The sequence below is a fragment of the Ochotona princeps genome, chromosome 29, assembly GCF_030435755.1.
Source record: "Ochotona princeps isolate mOchPri1 chromosome 29, mOchPri1.hap1, whole genome shotgun sequence".
In the NCBI taxonomy this organism is placed as follows: domain Eukaryota; kingdom Metazoa; phylum Chordata; class Mammalia; order Lagomorpha; family Ochotonidae; genus Ochotona; species Ochotona princeps.
The window spans coordinates 18030109-18046214 of NC_080860.1; the positions used below are offsets into that span (position 1 = coordinate 18030109).

The 16106-nt window shown below is 51.7% G+C and overlaps 1 protein-coding gene across 4 annotated transcripts in view; it reads left to right on the forward strand.

The window, feature by feature from the left end:
* The window catches only part of CABIN1 (calcineurin binding protein 1), a 119715-nt gene that overhangs the window by 13638 nt on the left and 89971 nt on the right, over nt 1–16106 (forward strand). For all 4 annotated transcript variants that reach the window (XM_058656490.1, XM_058656489.1, XM_058656491.1 and 1 more), the window contains exons 2-10: nt 756–833; nt 1198–1290; nt 3777–3890; nt 5059–5193; nt 5978–6158; nt 11146–11275; nt 12264–12413; nt 14111–14397; nt 15025–15193. In XM_058656490.1, the coding sequence (XP_058512473.1) occupies nt 831–833; nt 1198–1290; nt 3777–3890; nt 5059–5193; nt 5978–6158; nt 11146–11275; nt 12264–12413; nt 14111–14397; nt 15025–15193 (1262 nt within the window). In that variant the 5' untranslated portion in view covers nt 756–830. The remainder of the gene's footprint in view (nt 1–755; nt 834–1197; nt 1291–3776; nt 3891–5058; nt 5194–5977; nt 6159–11145; nt 11276–12263; nt 12414–14110; nt 14398–15024; nt 15194–16106) is intronic.

The window sequence follows — 16106 nt, forward strand, 5'->3', positions numbered from 1 at the left end:
ATACAGAGAGGAAGAGAGACAGAGAGGAAGATCTTCTGTCCAATGGTTCACTCCCCAAGTGACCGCAACGGCTGGAGCTGAGCCAATCTGAAGCCAGGAGCCCGGAGCCTCTCCTGGGTCTCCCATGTGGGTGCAGGGACCCAAGGCTTTGGGCCGTCCTCGACTGCTTTCCCAGGCCATAAGTAGGGAGCTGGATGGGAAGTGGGGCTGCTAGGATTAGAACCGGCGCCCATATGGAATTCTGGCTCGGTCGAGGCAAGGACTTTAGCAGTTCGGCTATCGCGCTAGGCTCTAAACTGGCCTGAATTTATTCTCATTGTATTTTTTAAATGTACTTGAAACAGTTTGATTTTCCCCCAACCCTCCATGTTTCCCTGTTGCCTGCTGCTGAAGGACTCAGGACGCAGGTGTTGGGCCCTCAGTCGTTTCTCCAGCCTCTGGGCGTCTCCCCACTCCCAGCCCTGGACACTACCCTCTCCCAACCTGCTCTTTGTGTGTTCCGCTCCTGCAGAATTTAATGTGGGGCTTAGTTCCTGTTCTCACATTCCTTTGAATGTTTTTTTTTTCCCCTGCCTTTAGAGTTTGCCAGTGTTTCTTTGTATGTCAGTCATAAACAGCCATTGTTTACAGGTCTGTTGCTTCTCGGTGCTGGGAGTTGGGGTCACACAGCTGTCCCGGGGTGGCCTGTGCTGGGGACTGCAAGCTCCCCTGGCTCTTGCTGAGCCCTCTGTCAACCTGCCGCATTTCTTCTCTAGGAAACTTGGAGACGAGCACGGCTTCTGCCAGTTATGGGAAGGGATGCTCCAACACAGTACTGACTCTCCTGGAATATGGTAAGGACCGACGCCTCGTGTACGGAGGGGGCCACTCTTCTGTCACTTTACTCCCGGAAGTGAGGGGCGTTCTCCTGACCTGTCACCTCACTGTGACCATCTTCCTGCAGAGCAGTGGGCACATGTGAGTGAGCAGCCAGGAAGTGGCTCGCAGGCCTTGTCACGGTCATGGGAAGGGCACAGAACCCACCTATTTTTCTCCAAGATGCCTGTTCGTGGTTCGTTCTCCACGTTCTGGAGGGCTGTGGCCTGCCAGGGTGGGATGGGCTGTCCGCTAGAGCAGGAGTGCGTGCCTCTGTGGTTCTACAGGTGAGTGACGTTGCTGCTGAAAGCAGGTCTTCTTCCCCCAACCTCTGGTTTCTAGATTCGAATTGCAGCCTTGAATGCCAGCTCCACGGTTGAAGATGAGCATGAAGGAAGCTTTAAGAGTCATAAAACCCAGACGAAGGAGGCTCAGGTATGTAACCTCAGGCCTGCTCCTGTTGGTGGGCCTCGCTGCTCCTGGCTGCAAACGGAATCCCACTCGAAATGCCTTCAGATATCTCCTTAGTAGGAGTTCAGGAGGAAATTCCATTTTGAAAGGGCACTAACCTTCCATTTCGTATATCCTGTTTCACCTAGGAGTTGATTGTACCATAAATAAATTATGTGTGTTCCAGGAATGGATGTCATGAGGCCGGTGCAGCCCCAGGGCCACTGCTGCTGCTGGGCCGAGCTGCCTGGGCAGGCCTCACGAGTTGGCATTCCTTGGGAATAGAATACTCAGGGCCCACGTGTTAGGCTTCCCCAGTGCTTCTCTGTCTCTTCGCAGTGCTGTCGGGGCCTTGGCAGGAGTTCCTAGCCCTGGCAGCTCACTCCAGGTCGTCTGGGAAGCCAGGCCCGCCTGCACTCTCAGGATTGCTGGTCATTGCTGTCCAGTGGGAGACCTGGCCTCTCTCCCCTTTCAGCTTTCCTCCTCCCTTGCGTCTGCCCCACTCTTTACCCAGCCTCTATCTGAGGGCAGCAAGGGTTTGCTCCTGGCTTGTTGCCCCTGGCTTGAACACATGCCTCCCAACCTCCTGCTGGAGAGCAGCCGGGACATTTCCAGAGCCCTCCTGGGAGTCCACTAGCCAGCTGTCCCTGGGCCACAAGAAATGCCAGTGAGACTTAACCTGCCTGATGTCCCTTCCCTCTTCTGGAGGAACTTGTTGCCTTCCCTAGGCCCAGTGATGAACTGTTTCCACCAAATTTTTTCTTATGTTTTTAAAGAATTATTTATTTTTATTTGAAAGCTGGTTCACTCCCCATGTGGCTGCAACTACTAGAGCTGAGCCAATTCATTCAAGGGCCAGGAACTTCTTGTGGTTCTCACACATGGGTGCAGGGTCCCAAGGCTTATCCTCTAGTTTTTTCCCAAGCCACAGTCAGGGAGCTGGATGGGAAGTGGAGCAGTCAGAACATGAACCGGCGCCCCTATGGGATCCTGGTGCATGCAAGACGAGGATTTAGCCACTAGGCTGTTGTGCCAGGCCCACCAAATTATTTTTATTTACAACACTTCTGACATCAAACACCTGGGGTATATTTTCCTCACCCTAGCCCATTCTGCAGCGTCCCCAGGTGACCTGCAGGTCAGACCGTGTGACTTTAATGACCCTGAACAGGGTGTTAGGTGCCAAAGAGGTAATGGCTCCATCCTGTGAGGCTACTCATGAACTGAGTGCCACAGTACCCACTGGCTTGGGTACAAAACCATGGGTTCTCACCCTCTGCCCATTTTAGGTTTACTAGTGTGCTTGTATGACTCACAGAACTCAGGAAAACACTTTGTGTTTACCAATTTCTTAGAAAGGAGACAACTCAGGAGCAACCAGATGGAAGAGACATGCAAGGCGTGAGCAGGGAGCAGTATGTGCTCAGAGCAGGGGTGGGGGGAGGGTCAGTGTGTGCACAGGGCAGGGGTGGAGGGGTCAGTGTGTGCACAGAGCAGGGGCGGGGGAGGGCAGTGTGTGCACAGGGCAGGGGTGGGGGGAGGGCAGTGTGTGCACAGAGCAGGGGTGGGGGGAGGGCAGTGTGTGCACAGGATGGACGGTAGTGTGCACACAGGATGGTGGGGGCAGTATATACACAGGATACAGGTCATGTGTGCACAGGGTGGGGTGGAGTGTGTGCACAGGTGGAGGGGGCAGTGTGTGCAGAGGGCTTTGTGTCCTCTCCTGGCTGCCTGCGCTGTGTGCTGTTCACCATTGCAAGCTCTCCAAGCTTTGCTGTATGCGTGCGTGTGTGTGTGTGTGTGTGTGTTTATAAGTGGCTCCCGTACATTACTTAAGCACAGCAGATGCAGTCATTGGTGCTTGACTCATTAACTTGGTCTCCAAAGCTCTTCCCACCCTTAAGTGGAGGGAGACAGGTGGATGAAAGTACCAACCCTTTAATGACCCGGTTTGTCCCTCTAGCCACTAGCCCCTCACCCCCAAGCTGTCATCTCATTAACATAAATTCAGGTCTGGTCACCAGGGGTCTGTTAGAAGTAGCAAAAGATGTTCCCGTCACTCCACTTGTGTCCCTTAGGAAAGTCCTAGGGTTGGTTTTAGTACTGTGAGTCGGGACCCAGAGGCAAGGACCAAGCATACACTTCCTGTACTACCCCTCACACTCATGGATCCCCAGGGCTGCACTGGCCAGGGTGCCCACTCTCTCAACTTCACCCTGGGCGCCACTGGCTCCGTGGCCTAGCTCTCTGTGTTTCCGTTGTTGTCACTTGGCCCCAGCGGCCCCTGTATCCCTCGGGTCTCCTTGGGGCAGGCATGAGCTCCTTGGAAGTTCCAGTATGAAGGTTTTCTCTGCCACAGAGGGTGGCGCTGACAGCAAGTGTGTGCTGCCTCACCCTCCCTCACAGGCAGTTTTGGCTTAAAAAGGATAAACCCTTGCGCTGGGTGATGATGTCTCTGTCTCGCTTTGCAGGAAGCAGAGGCCTTTGCCTTATACCACAGGGCCCTGGATCTGCAGAAACATGACCGCTTTGAGGAGTCTGCCAAGGCCTACCATGAGCTCCTGGAGGCGCGCCTGCTGCGGGAGGTGAGGGGCCGGCAGGCCAGGCCAGGTGCCATGCTGTTGACCTGTGGGCTGACCCATGTGACTCCCAGCACAGGAGTTGGGGGCCGGAGCAGCTGGGTCACAGAGGTGCTCCCTGGAGGTTTGGATGTTGGTCTGAACCTGCTGGAATTAAATTAGAAGGATATATCTTTTCACTGGGAGGGAAGGCTTTTGTTTTCAAGCACCCAGACACACAACGAAGGCATGAAAGAACAGGCGGGCTCCATGTTGAGTGGGGTCTCCGCTCAGCTCTGGAAGGCATCACATGCAAGTCCCACCTCTGTATGGTCCCATCACCATTTGGAGGATGTGCTCCCCAAGTTCTGATGGGCTGTGGGCTGTGGCCATCCCTTCTCTCAGTTGGTGAATTGTCTTATGGTCCTCAATAGATGGTGTCAAGATTTTTTGGTTGCCCATCACAGTTGCTTGGAATTAGGGCCATGGGCATTGTGATCTGCCCTTCCCCGATTGGACTTGCCCCTTGAGAGAGCTCCTTTGTGCTAGGGAGTTTTTCTGTTAGAAAATGTTTTACTCTTCATTCTGTGGTTGGAACAGTAGTTTTCTACTCAGTATTTTTTCAGAAGATAAAAGATTTTCTGAGAGTCGCCCCGAAAGCTGTAGTGGGAGTAATTTGCTATGAAGCTTGGTCGTGGTCCTGTAACTCATTCAGCTTGTTTTCTCTTGTGACATTGGGGGTAGGAATCATCGTCCTTCCGTCCCAGAGGTTACGCCGACGTGAATTTTTCAGTTACAGGAAATTGTCTGCTGTCACGTGGCAGCTTGCAGACCTGGGAACTCAGCCTCCGACTCCTGATCCTTCAGTTCCTGGGGCGAAGCTTTCAGCCCTGGGGTGCTGCCGGCTGGCTCACTGCACTGTAATCATTCCCCTGCTGGCCTGAGCCCTCAAACATGGCAGTAATGACAAGGATGGGGTGTCGATGCCCACAAATTCCCTCCTGGGAGTCTGGCTTTTCCCCTCTGTGGGACTGGCGCTGGAGGATCTTTCCAGATGATACGATGCCATACCTTGGTTCCAGCGGATGGTGGCACTGCCCTGGCTCAAGGGCCTGTTCCGAGGCCAGTCTGGAGGCCAGGTGTCCGCTGACCACTTGCTGAGTGTCCCTTCTGCTCCTGTTTGTTTTGTTCACAGGCAGTTTCATCCGGTGACGAAAAAGAGGGTTTGAAACACCCTGGGCTGATACTGAAATATTCTACATACAAGAACCTGGCCCAGCTGGCAGCCCAGCGTGAGGATTTGGAGACAGCCATGGAATTCTACTTGGAGGTGTGGTTTTGTCTTCAGTGTTTCAAAAGCTCTTGATGGAGATGCTCAAGGTTGGGTGTTTTTAGCCAGAGGAGTTCACAGTGGCAGGTCCCGCAGCTGTAGTGCATGAGGGCCTGGTCAGAGGGTGGCAGCAGTGAGTGCAGCCACTCATGGGCTGGCCAGGGCGTGGGGAGTGTGCTTGGAGCAGAAAAGTATTTTTCTGCCACCCAGTGCTCATAGGACTGAACCAGGTCCACCTCAGTGTATTGTGGGATTAGTAATAGCAGGTAGCTGGAAATTAAATGGCGTGTTCTGCACCGTAGTAGCATTGCCTTCATTTCTGTATGATTGGGTGCCAGTCACTGTACTCATTGTCCCCCTGCATACTCGGATTCTCACACTATGTTACGAAGAAGCTTCGTCCTCACTGGAGTGCCGATAAAGTAGAAGCTTTGGGTCCTGCTGCTAATGCATGCTGGAGCCACAGTGTGAATCGGGCTCTCCCTCCAGATTCTCCCTGTAGAATCCCAGATAGTTCCTTTCAACTCTGTTATGTGTGTAAGGACTACTGGTCCGTTTTACAGGTTATATTAAGAAAATGGTCCATAAAACTGTATATACCATTGCTCTGGGCCTTGGAAATGTGTGCTCCTGGGAGGATGAGTCATCCATAGGACAGTCATGCCTCTTTTGCTTCTCCCTGGGGGTTCGAGTGGGTGCAACATCACTGCACCCCTCTCATCCTCACGGGCATCTGCTCGGCAAGAGATCTAAGTGTGTATGCCTCTTCTTGTGTGGCTTGCAGGCAGTAATGCTGGACTCCACGGATGTCAACCTCTGGTACAAAATCGGACACGTGGCCCTGAGGCTCATCCGCCTGCCTCTGGCTCGCCACGCCTTCGAGGAAGGGCTGCGGTGCAATCCTGACCATTGGCCCTGCCTGGACAACCTCATCACTGTCCTGTACACCCTCGGCGATTACACAAGTGAGTCAGGCTGTGATCCCTTCTCCCATGTGGCCGTGTTCTGTGCGACCAGGGGTTAGCCTGGCCTGGGTAAGCTGGAAGCCAGAGTTTATGCTAAAGGATTTTTTGCCAGGTCATCAGAGGAGACATTTTTATGACCCTGCTTTATTCTGCTTGTTTGCTTTTTGTTTTGTTTTTATAGTTTGATTTCATAGTTTTGTTTTTTACTTTTTTTTTCTGCTTGTATTTTTTTTTTTTTTTTTTTTATCAGTTACTCTATAGTAATAAGTAGCATGTTCTCTGACTTTTCTTTGTCCTGACTTCTAGACCTGAGTTTGGGCTGATTTAATATCCTGGGCTGGATGGCTTAAACGTAAATGTAAACATGTAGGACCTGGGAGATTCCATCTCTGATCTCAGCTTTCTCGTTGGCTTGCAGGTAGCCATCTTGGTGTTCTCATAGGATATGACGGAGCGGGGAGGGAAGAGAGAGAGGGCGAAAGGGGGATAAAGGGAGAGGGAGAGAGAGATTGAGAGATTCATCTCTTCCTTTGAAAAGCCACCAATCCCTTCTTGAGGACACTCATCCTCGGGATCTCATATAAACCTCTTTGCTTCTCACTTAGGCTGATGTCTGCCTGCCTACCTAACATTGGAGCTAGCAGTTTCTTCTCGCAGAGGTTTCTTTCTTTCTTTCTTTTTTTTTTTTTTTTAATTTTCTTTGTATTGATTACATTGCATTATGTGACACAGTTTTATAGGCACTGGGATTTCCGCCCCTCAACCCCCCCATGGTGGATTCCTCCACCTTTTTGCATTATCACAGTTCAAATTCAGTTGAGATTCTTTCATTGCAAGCATCTACCAAGCATAAAGTCCAGCATCTTATTGCCCAGATAAGTTCAGTGGTTTCTTGGGAAGACCATCTATGGTCTGAAGGTAGAGCCGGCAGAGTATCATCCCATTCAATTAAAAGCCCCGTCATTACATCAGTAACAATTTATAACATTATGGAATTAGTTGACATGGTGTTGAGTAACCAATATGTTAAAAGAGAAAAAAAAAAAAGAATGCAAGTTCTGAACCACATCCTATGATTTCTACATTGACATTTCAATTATTAGTTTATATACAACCAGGTTCTGTACACCTTAAAATGGCTACAGATTACTATTTAGCTGTCTGATGTCTATTTTAATTTTAGTATTTAGCAGTTTATAGCGTTGAAGCATGATTTTGCTGCACCTGCCTGTTTTTCGGGTAGTCTAACTCTATAACTCTAACAAGACATATGTCAACAGTTTAGGTGAACAGTTTTAGGAGGGGTGTGCAGAGAAATCTTCAATACCCCAGTGAGGAATAACTAATCTTTGTGTCCCACCCAGTGAGGTATAAGTGCATCTCCGCTGACCGTTTCCTGTTTCTAAGCTTTCCTTGTTGTTCTCTATCTATTCTAGTTTGTTTGTTTGTTTGTTTGTTTTGAGGGGTTTCTAGAGCGATCCTGATGGTCATTGCAAGAGAGAGAGTGGGGATCCAAAGTCGGAACCAGGCAAGGACCAGAGAAAGCTCCTCTCCCTAGTTCCGAAGGAAGTTTACTGTTCTTCTGTTTCTGCGGACCGCTTAGTGCTCCTGTTTGTTGTTCCGATGGCCTGGGATCCTGCAAGGCAGGATTTGGGCTTCTTCCATCCCATGTGGTAGATCCAAATGGGGATGGTTGACCTCAGAGTTCTTGGTCTCTGAAGGCACTCCATTTCCCCGTGGTCTCCTTGGCAGTTGGGATGTAGTCCTCGGTGTTTGTACTGATAGTCTTTGGTGAGGATCTGGGAGTCTTCAGGGTTGGGATACAAGCCTCCTCCTGTCCACCTGCTCCACTCTGGGGTCCCCTCGCAGAGGTTTCTTTTCTCAGTGCTCCTCCCGTAGCTCAGGGACCAACTTCTGTGTTTCAGGCTGCCTTTCCTAGCCCTCTAGTGTACTTCTTCGTACCTCTCTCTCATGGTGGAAATTTTGCTTAAGAAAATGTGAGTTCTGGGCCCGACGGCGTGGCCTAGTGGCTAAAGTCCTCGCTTTGAACGCCCCGGGATCCCATATGGGCGCTGGTTCTAATCCTGGCAGCTCCACTTCCCATCCAGCTCTCTGCTTGTGGCCTGGGAAAGCAGTCGAGGACGGCCCAAGGCTTTGGGACCCTGTACCCGCGTGGGAGACCTGGAAAGAAGTTCCTGGTTCCCGGCTTCGGATCGGCGCAGCACCGGCCGTTGTGGTCACTTGGGGAGTGAATCATCAGACGGAAAATCTTCTTCTCTGTCTTTCCTCCTCTGTGTATATCTGACTTTGTAATAAAAATAAATTAATCTTTAAAAAAAAAAAAGAGAAAATGTGAGTTCAAGGAGCTGCACTGGGACTCTCCAAAGAAGCAAAACCAATAGGTTGTGTATTTAGGAAGATGACTTCCAACATCAACTCATGCAGTTATGGAGGCTGATAAATTTCAGAATCCACAAGGGGCAAGCTGGAGGCCTCGCAGAACGTGATGTGGGCTGAGCCAAGGAGATAGGTAGTGTGCTCCCAGTCGGAAGCCTGGCAGGAAGAGCCGATGTTTGACTTCTTGTGAGAAGGTAGGAAGAAGCCAGGTCCCAGTTTGAAGATAGTCAGGCTAGAAGAATTCTAACCCTGGCAGGAGTCAGCCTGTTATGGTCAGACCTTCCGCTGATTGGAGCAGGCCCAGGCAAACCAGGGAGGGCACCTGGCTTTACCCAGTCTGCCCACTGAAGTGTTAATCTCATCCCACAATGGTGGTAGCGTTTAGCCAAAAAATCTGGACACCTGGTGGCCCAAACAGACATGAAAGTAACCATGGCAGTGACTGAACTCATCCATGCATCTGCCAGAGTCCCTCGAGAGCCCTGGGAGATTGTCTGTTCATTTGATCTAAAAAGCAGAAGCAGCTTGTCAGATTGCCTGTCAGTGGTGCCTTGCATCTTTTGAGATGAGCAGGCAGGGTGCTGCTGCGCTAGGCCCACTGCCTGCCGCTGTTCCCCTGCGCTCTCAGGGAGGGCTTCCCTGTGCAGCCTGCTCCTGATGTACTAGTGGGCTGTACCCACCAGCCAGGTGGGCCACACAGGGAAGCAGGTATGGCCCACTGCAGCTCAGGTGCGTCCTGGGACTAATGTATCTAGCCGCTCAGCACCTGCCTGCTTTCCTGTGCCATCCACCCTTCAGGCCTCACTGCCAGCCCATTGACTGTGTTCCTTGTTTGTCCGAGGGAGACCCCTTTGGGCCATCTATCAAGCAGCTTGGTCCTCAGGGTTCTGGGCCTTGCTGGAACTGCGCAGACCTCTCCCTGTCCCAGGACGCATAGCCTTGGCGTGCCTCAGGCACTGTGGCCCTGCTGAGCTTTGGGACCGGGCTCCAACCTGTCGGGTCATGGCACATGGTGAGCCCCTCACTGCCTTCTCCTCTCCCAAGGTCACCATCCTCGGAGCTCTGCTTCTGTTCCGGCTCTGTTCCTGGTTATTCTGCTAGGAAGAGCTTGCAGTGCTCCCACACTCCCGCTGAGAGCTGAGCAGGGAACGGTGGTATTCCTAGTGCCTGGGCAGAGGGAGCTAGCGCTCTGTTGCAGCGTGCCATTTCCCTGTGTGTTCCTAGGTGCGACCTTCCAGCACAGAGGCTGCTGGGTCGGCCTTGGGTAGTCACCGTTGCAGGGGCTGTTCCCACTGTCCAGGGCTAACAGCTTTCATAGTTCCCACTGGAGTTCTGCTTCGTGAGTCCAGACCACCCCATTTTGCTCCGTGAGTTGGTTACCTGTTGCTGTCTCCACTCCTGGAGGAGCTGGGGCTGGCACAGTCTGCTTGCCAGTACTTTTTCATCATTACATTGAGGTGACTAGCGGACATGTCTTAAATTGTAGGCAGTAGCCTTAAGAACTGCTTCCATGTTATGTATAACAAGTTATGTTATGAATGTTATATGTTGTGTATAAACCTAAATTGAAATGTCAATGAGGTGGTCACAGAAGGTGGATAAGAAATCGCATTTACTTTTACCATATTGGTTACTCGTTACTATGTCAATTAATTCCATGGTGATGTAAATTTTTGCTGATGGTATGTTGGAGCTTTTAATTGATCGGGATGATAGTCTGCTGGCTCTGTCTTCAGACCAGAGAGGGTATACCTAAGAAGCCGTTGAACTTATCTGGACAATAAGATGCTGGACTCTATGTTTGGTATATGCTTGCAATGGGGGAATCTCAACTGAACTTGAACTGTGGTTATGCAACAAGGTGGAGGAATCCACCATGGTGGGAGGGTTTGGGGAGGGGTGGGGAGAATCCCAGTACCTATGAAACTGTGTCACATAATGCAATGTAATTAATGAATTTAAAATAAAATTAAAAAAAAAAAAAAAAAAAAAAAAAAGAACTGCTTCCAAAAATTGAAAAACACAGGTAAGCAGAAACAAAAGATGAGTTTTATATGGACAAATGGGGTCCTGTGGTACGCCTCGGTTGCTCCCTGCCCCTTCGTACTGCTGCTTCTCCTCGTAGTTGTCCTTCTGGTCAGTGAGCACACACTTCAGCCATATGTGCCATGGCTGATTGTCACTCCCGCATGTGTTGGCCCAACTGTCACCTTGCTAGGTCCTTATGATGGCACAGGGAGGCCCTCAGGGCTGTTGAGGGCCACTTCCCAGGGAGCCAGAGGTGAAGTGCTGAGAGCACCATTAGCTTTCTGTAGCAGTTTCTCTAGGTGGGATTGCAGAGCTTGTGTGAGGCCCAGAGCCTCTAGAAGGGTCAAGTGGCTCCTGTCTTCAGCTGGCGGTGCGGGTCTGCCTCCCTTGCAGTGCTCTGTCTGTCCTGGGTTTTCTTGTCAGAAATGTTCCCTGCCTGAGTCCTTTCTTGTCCACCCTGCCTTTCCTGGCCGCCAGCGTGGGACATTTTCCTGCTGTGACTGGCCTGGCCAGAGTTTCTGGGTGCAGTCTCAGTAACCATAGCTGTCTGTCTCCCCACCAGCATGTCTGTACTTCATCTGCAAAGCCTTGGAGAAGGACTGCCGTTACAGCAAGGGACTGGTGCTGAAGGAGAAGATCTTCGAGGAGCAGCCTTGCCTCCGGAAGGACTCACTCCGGATGTTCCTCCAATGGTCAGTCCTGCCCTGCCTGGGCAAGGTTGTGCTCCCTTGGTTGTGGACTGTCAGGAAACACCCGAGGCAGACAACCTCAGAAAGAAGAGGTCTAGTTTGACTCATGGTTTTAAAGATACAGGGTCCTTCACGTAACATGGGTTGGGCTCCGACCAGGGCGCTGTGGGCTTCATCACATCGTGTTGGGAGTGTGTGTGTGTCTTTGTCTTTGTGTAGTCTCTGCTGCTTAGCCACCACTAGGAGTCACTCACAGGGAGGGGGGTGTGCCCTCATGAGGTACACTTAAATCACTTCCCAAAGTCCCTGCCTGTAAACACCAGTCAGATGAAGTTTTCACCCTTTATCTGCACCACTGACTTCTGATCTTGGGTTTGAGCTCCCGCAGGAGTGTGGGGGGCAGTTCACATTTCAGCTGTAGTGCCCTCCCCGTCTGGCTGGTGCATTGTCCCTTCTCTGGGGGTGACTTCCTTAGTGGCCCCCTCACTTGGGAGAGCTTCAAGACAGTCAAGGCTGCAGGGCAGGTGTTGCTGGGTGGCCTCGGGCGGAGATCAGACTGTGGGAGGACACCAGAGGACCCCTCACCAATGCTCCCCCTGTTAGTGTGTTTGGGGATCATCAAAGATCTGGGTGAACTGTAAGTATCTCATGGCTTTTTGCCGGTAGTGGGAAGTAGTTACTTTTTTTTTTTAACATTTTCTATAGAAAATTGAAAGATTTTATCGAAAGATTGTATTTTCTGTGGCATTTTAGATACCACGATGATACTGTTGTCTGCTCTGTTTTGAGCTGTGGAAGGACAAATAGTATTAGTTATTTCCAGCTCGTGTGGTTATTAGCAGTGCTCATTGCTGCCCTTGTGAGGCTGGGCTCAAGTGGTTATTTTGTTTGAGGGTAGAACCAGTACAGATGAAAGGGTATTGACTGAGCTGTACCCCTTTCCGGCCTGGCTCTGGTTTGCAACTGTGTAACTCTCCGCTCTGTGCTGTAGTGACATGTCCATCCATGAGGTGTCTGTGAGTCCAGCTGAGGCGCAGGCCATTGTGGATGAAGCTCTGGGGCTGCGGAAGAAGAGGCAGGCGCTGATCGTGCGGGAGAAGGAGCCGGACCTGAAGCTGGTGCAGCCCATCCCCTTTTTGACGTAGGTCATCCAGCATCCCTGGGTCATCCCATCTTTTGCCAGGAGGAACCCAGGGCTCAAAATAATAACACAGGGAATCTGAGCTGGTCCCAGATGTGGCTTCCCTGCCCCTTACTTTCATGCTTCCTCCCCGCCCCATGCAAGGTACCCACAGCTGTGGGTGGACCACAGTGGCAGCCTTGCCCTCCAGGACAAACAAGCTGGTATTGGTGGTCCACTGGGAGTAGCTTAAAGCACTCTGGAGAAATCTAGCATTCAGTTCCTGTTGTAAAGTTTCTAAGGTTAACTCTTGAATCCTTCAGATTTGCAATACTTGTGTGTCAGTGTGCCATTCCCTCCTTCAGAGGCATTGTCACAAGAATCTGGAGTTCCTGGCATGGGGCAGGAGGACATGGGTCCAGTCCTTGGGGAGCGTTACATGCCGTGAGAAGGGGATGGTCAGCATTTGCCTCATTTGGGGTCATCATGATAACAGAACAAGTAGGCTCTGCATGGAACTGGTTTCCAGCACTTGTCAGTGAGGGCAGGCTCTGGCCATTGCTATGATGGGGTGTGAGTTTCAGCAGGTGCAGTTGCCTAGCAATGTCTTCATGCCTGAGCATCAGGAAGTCAAGATCCTCATCCTATCAGAGTGTAGGCTTCCAAAACACAGCATTGGGGGCTTATGGAAGGGCCCCGGGATGCCTCCCAGTTGCAATAGAAAGGAAGAGGTCTTCAGACTCTAGAAGGGCTTGGAGTGATGTGCCTGGAGGGAAAGAGCTGTGAACTGGCACCACAGTTTTCCTCCATGTGCAGGTGAGGACTCAGTGGACATAGGAGGCATTACGTAGGTTCGTTACCTGAGCCTGGCATTGGCTTGTTGGAGGAGGAATGGGGATTCCATCTCTGGGAGCAGAGGATGGGGCGTCATAAAGAGCCAGCCGTCCTTCTAGGGCTCAGCAGAGCTTTCCTGCAAAGGGCCAGAGAATAAGCCCTTCAGGTTCTGTGGGCCATGCACAGCATCTCTTGCAGGCTCTTTGTTTCGGTTTTGTTTGGCAGCCATGCAGCAGGATGCAGGTCTCAGTTAGTCACCCCTTGGTCTCTTCAGCATGATCTTTTGGGCATGATCGTGCAAGGCTTGAGTTAGTGCAATTGTGTATTTGAGACTTTTTTTTTAAAATAAGATTTTATTTATTTTTATTGCAAAGTCAGTTATTTAGAGAGGAGGAGAGATAGAGAGGAAGATCTTCAGGACGTTTGGGAAACCCCAAAACTGCTGCTCCCAGCAGGCCCTACCTGTGAGCTGGCTTAGCCCTTGCAGAGCACCCAATCCTGTTAGTGGTCCCTCCCCCAGGACCCAGGGAAGTGGTGGCAGAGCCCAGGGTAGGTGGGACTTCTGCCTTACGGACTAGGAGCTCAGGGAGCCAGTCTGCCTGGGTGAGTCAAGGTGCCTTAGGCTAATTTCAGGGGCTTCTGCTAGGGTGCGGGCTGGGAGAGAGACGGGGCTCTGCTGCCGTTCCAGCTCAGACTGTCAGGCTGCTACACCCTCAGTGATGTTAGACTTGGAATTTTGTCACAGTTTCAGCCAAGGGCAGACCTGGGCTTCCCTGACACACTGTGGAGGTAGGTGGCAGCTGTGGGAGCCCCTTTGGTCCATGAGCCTTGTGCTTGGGGCGCCTCAGGGGGGCTGCTGATGCGCAGTGACCCTTTCCTTGCAGCTGGAAGTGCCTTGGTGAGAGCTTGCTGGCCATGTACAACCACCTCACCACCTGCGAGCCACCGCGGCCCAGCCTCGGCAAGAGGATCGACCTGTCTGACTACCAAGACCCCAGCCGGCCGCCAGCCTCTTCCGTGGTGATGACACCCGTCAGTATGATACAGCCCAGCCCCGTCAGCGCCAACCCTGCCATGTCTGTGGCTGAGCCTGTGCTCCCCTATGCCTCCGTGGCCACGGCCAGCTTCCCACTGCACAGCTCTGGCCTGCTGGAGACAGGCACTCCTGTGGGTAAGCAGGCCGTGCTCACGGCTCCAATGAAAGTGGGAGCCCCAGCCCCCCAGAGGAGGCTCCAGTCTGCTTGGAGGGCCATGACTGATTCTGGAGTACTTCAGCTCTGAGCCCGGACAGGGAGGGCATGGGGCTCGGGTGCAGTGCCTGCTCATAGTCAGGTTCCCGGGCCATCGCTACAGAGCCACTCTCACCACTTTTGTGCCTGATAGTATATGCCATTCCTCTGTTCTCTATGTAATCCATCCTTGATCTTATCCTATGATCGGGTGCTCATAGGTCCTGGGTAGGGTCAGCATCCTTCACTCCATCGATGCAGGTCCATCGCCTGAGGCCCCGCAGCTCTGAAGGGTGGGAGGTCTTCTGAGACCTTGTTGTTTCATGGCTGTGAGAAGGAACCCTGAGATCTGGCTTGCAAATCTTGTGAGTTTAAGAAAGGGATGAGAGTTACAGGGTTTCAAGTTAATTTTACTCAGGGCTCTCCATTGTTAAAGAAGAGGTGGGAGACAGGAACATCCCACAGAAGCATAACGCTGGTAGAACTAGGAAAGCAAGAGGCTGATACATCTGTGGGGTGCAGTTTTTCTCCCCTCCACCTTGTAAATTTAGTTTGCTCTCTTTGTGAAGGTGACGTTTCTGGAGGAGACAAGTCCAAGAAAGGAGTGAAGCGGAAGAAAATCGCGGAAGAGAGCGGAGAGCCAGCCAAGAGGAGGTCTGCTCGGGTCCGGAATACCAAGTGTAAAAAGGAGGAGAAAGTGGACTTCCAGGAGCTTCTGGTGAAGTTCTTGCCTTCCAGGTACTGTTGGTGAAAATAGGCAGTGCACACAGTACCAGCCTATGCCCCTGTAGTGATGTTGCCATCGTATCTCCGCCCTCTGCTCCACGTGCCTCCCTTGTAAACGCCCAAAGCACTGATCCCACTGGATTGGTGGCTTAGCATTTTTTCTCACCTCCTTCTACCTCTCAACTTCCTGAAGGCAGGAGCTGTGACTTAGTCATCCTCTGGATACCAGGTACGAATCAGGGAGCTGCTAGAGGCACCACAGCACGGCCCCTTCCATATGCAGCTACAGGTGCCCCCCCTTGTTGCTGGGGGTGTGGGGCCGCTGGGCATCAGACAGAGATGCCCGTGAGAGGCCCCATAGAAGGGCACTTTCTGTCAGCCATCGGGGTGAGTGTGTGTTCCCAGGAATCCCAGCAGGACTTTCTCCCTGCTCGGTGGACTCCTTGTATCCTGAAAAAGGCAGAGGGGGAGTATTCCCTGGGTGCCTGGGTCTTACTGTTCCTCAGAGCGCTCTAAGAGAGGAGCAGGTGCTAGGCTCCTGGGAGCTGGGGGGACCCCAGGCCGCTGCTGCTGCTCTGCTCCCCACCCTCTCCCCTCCGTCAGGGCCTCTGGATCTTCCCTGCTCAGTGCCAAGGTTTGTGGAGCTAAAGCTGGGGGGAGAAGGCAGTTCACAGTTCACTCACTCACTCTGGCCCTCATGTTTTGCCTTATGTGGCTTGCTTGTTTGTTTGTTTGTTTGTTTTGCCTCTGGACTTCCTCCCTGTCTTTTGTGTCGGATTTTATACCTTTTTTTTTTTTTTTTAATGCCGTCTTGGTTACTGGAGTGGAGTTTGGGAGGTTTCTGTGGGTTACTATCAACATGCCATCTTTAACAAAGGAGGCCTGGGCTCTGAACTCTGCCACCTACTTTGGTCATCCTTTCTGG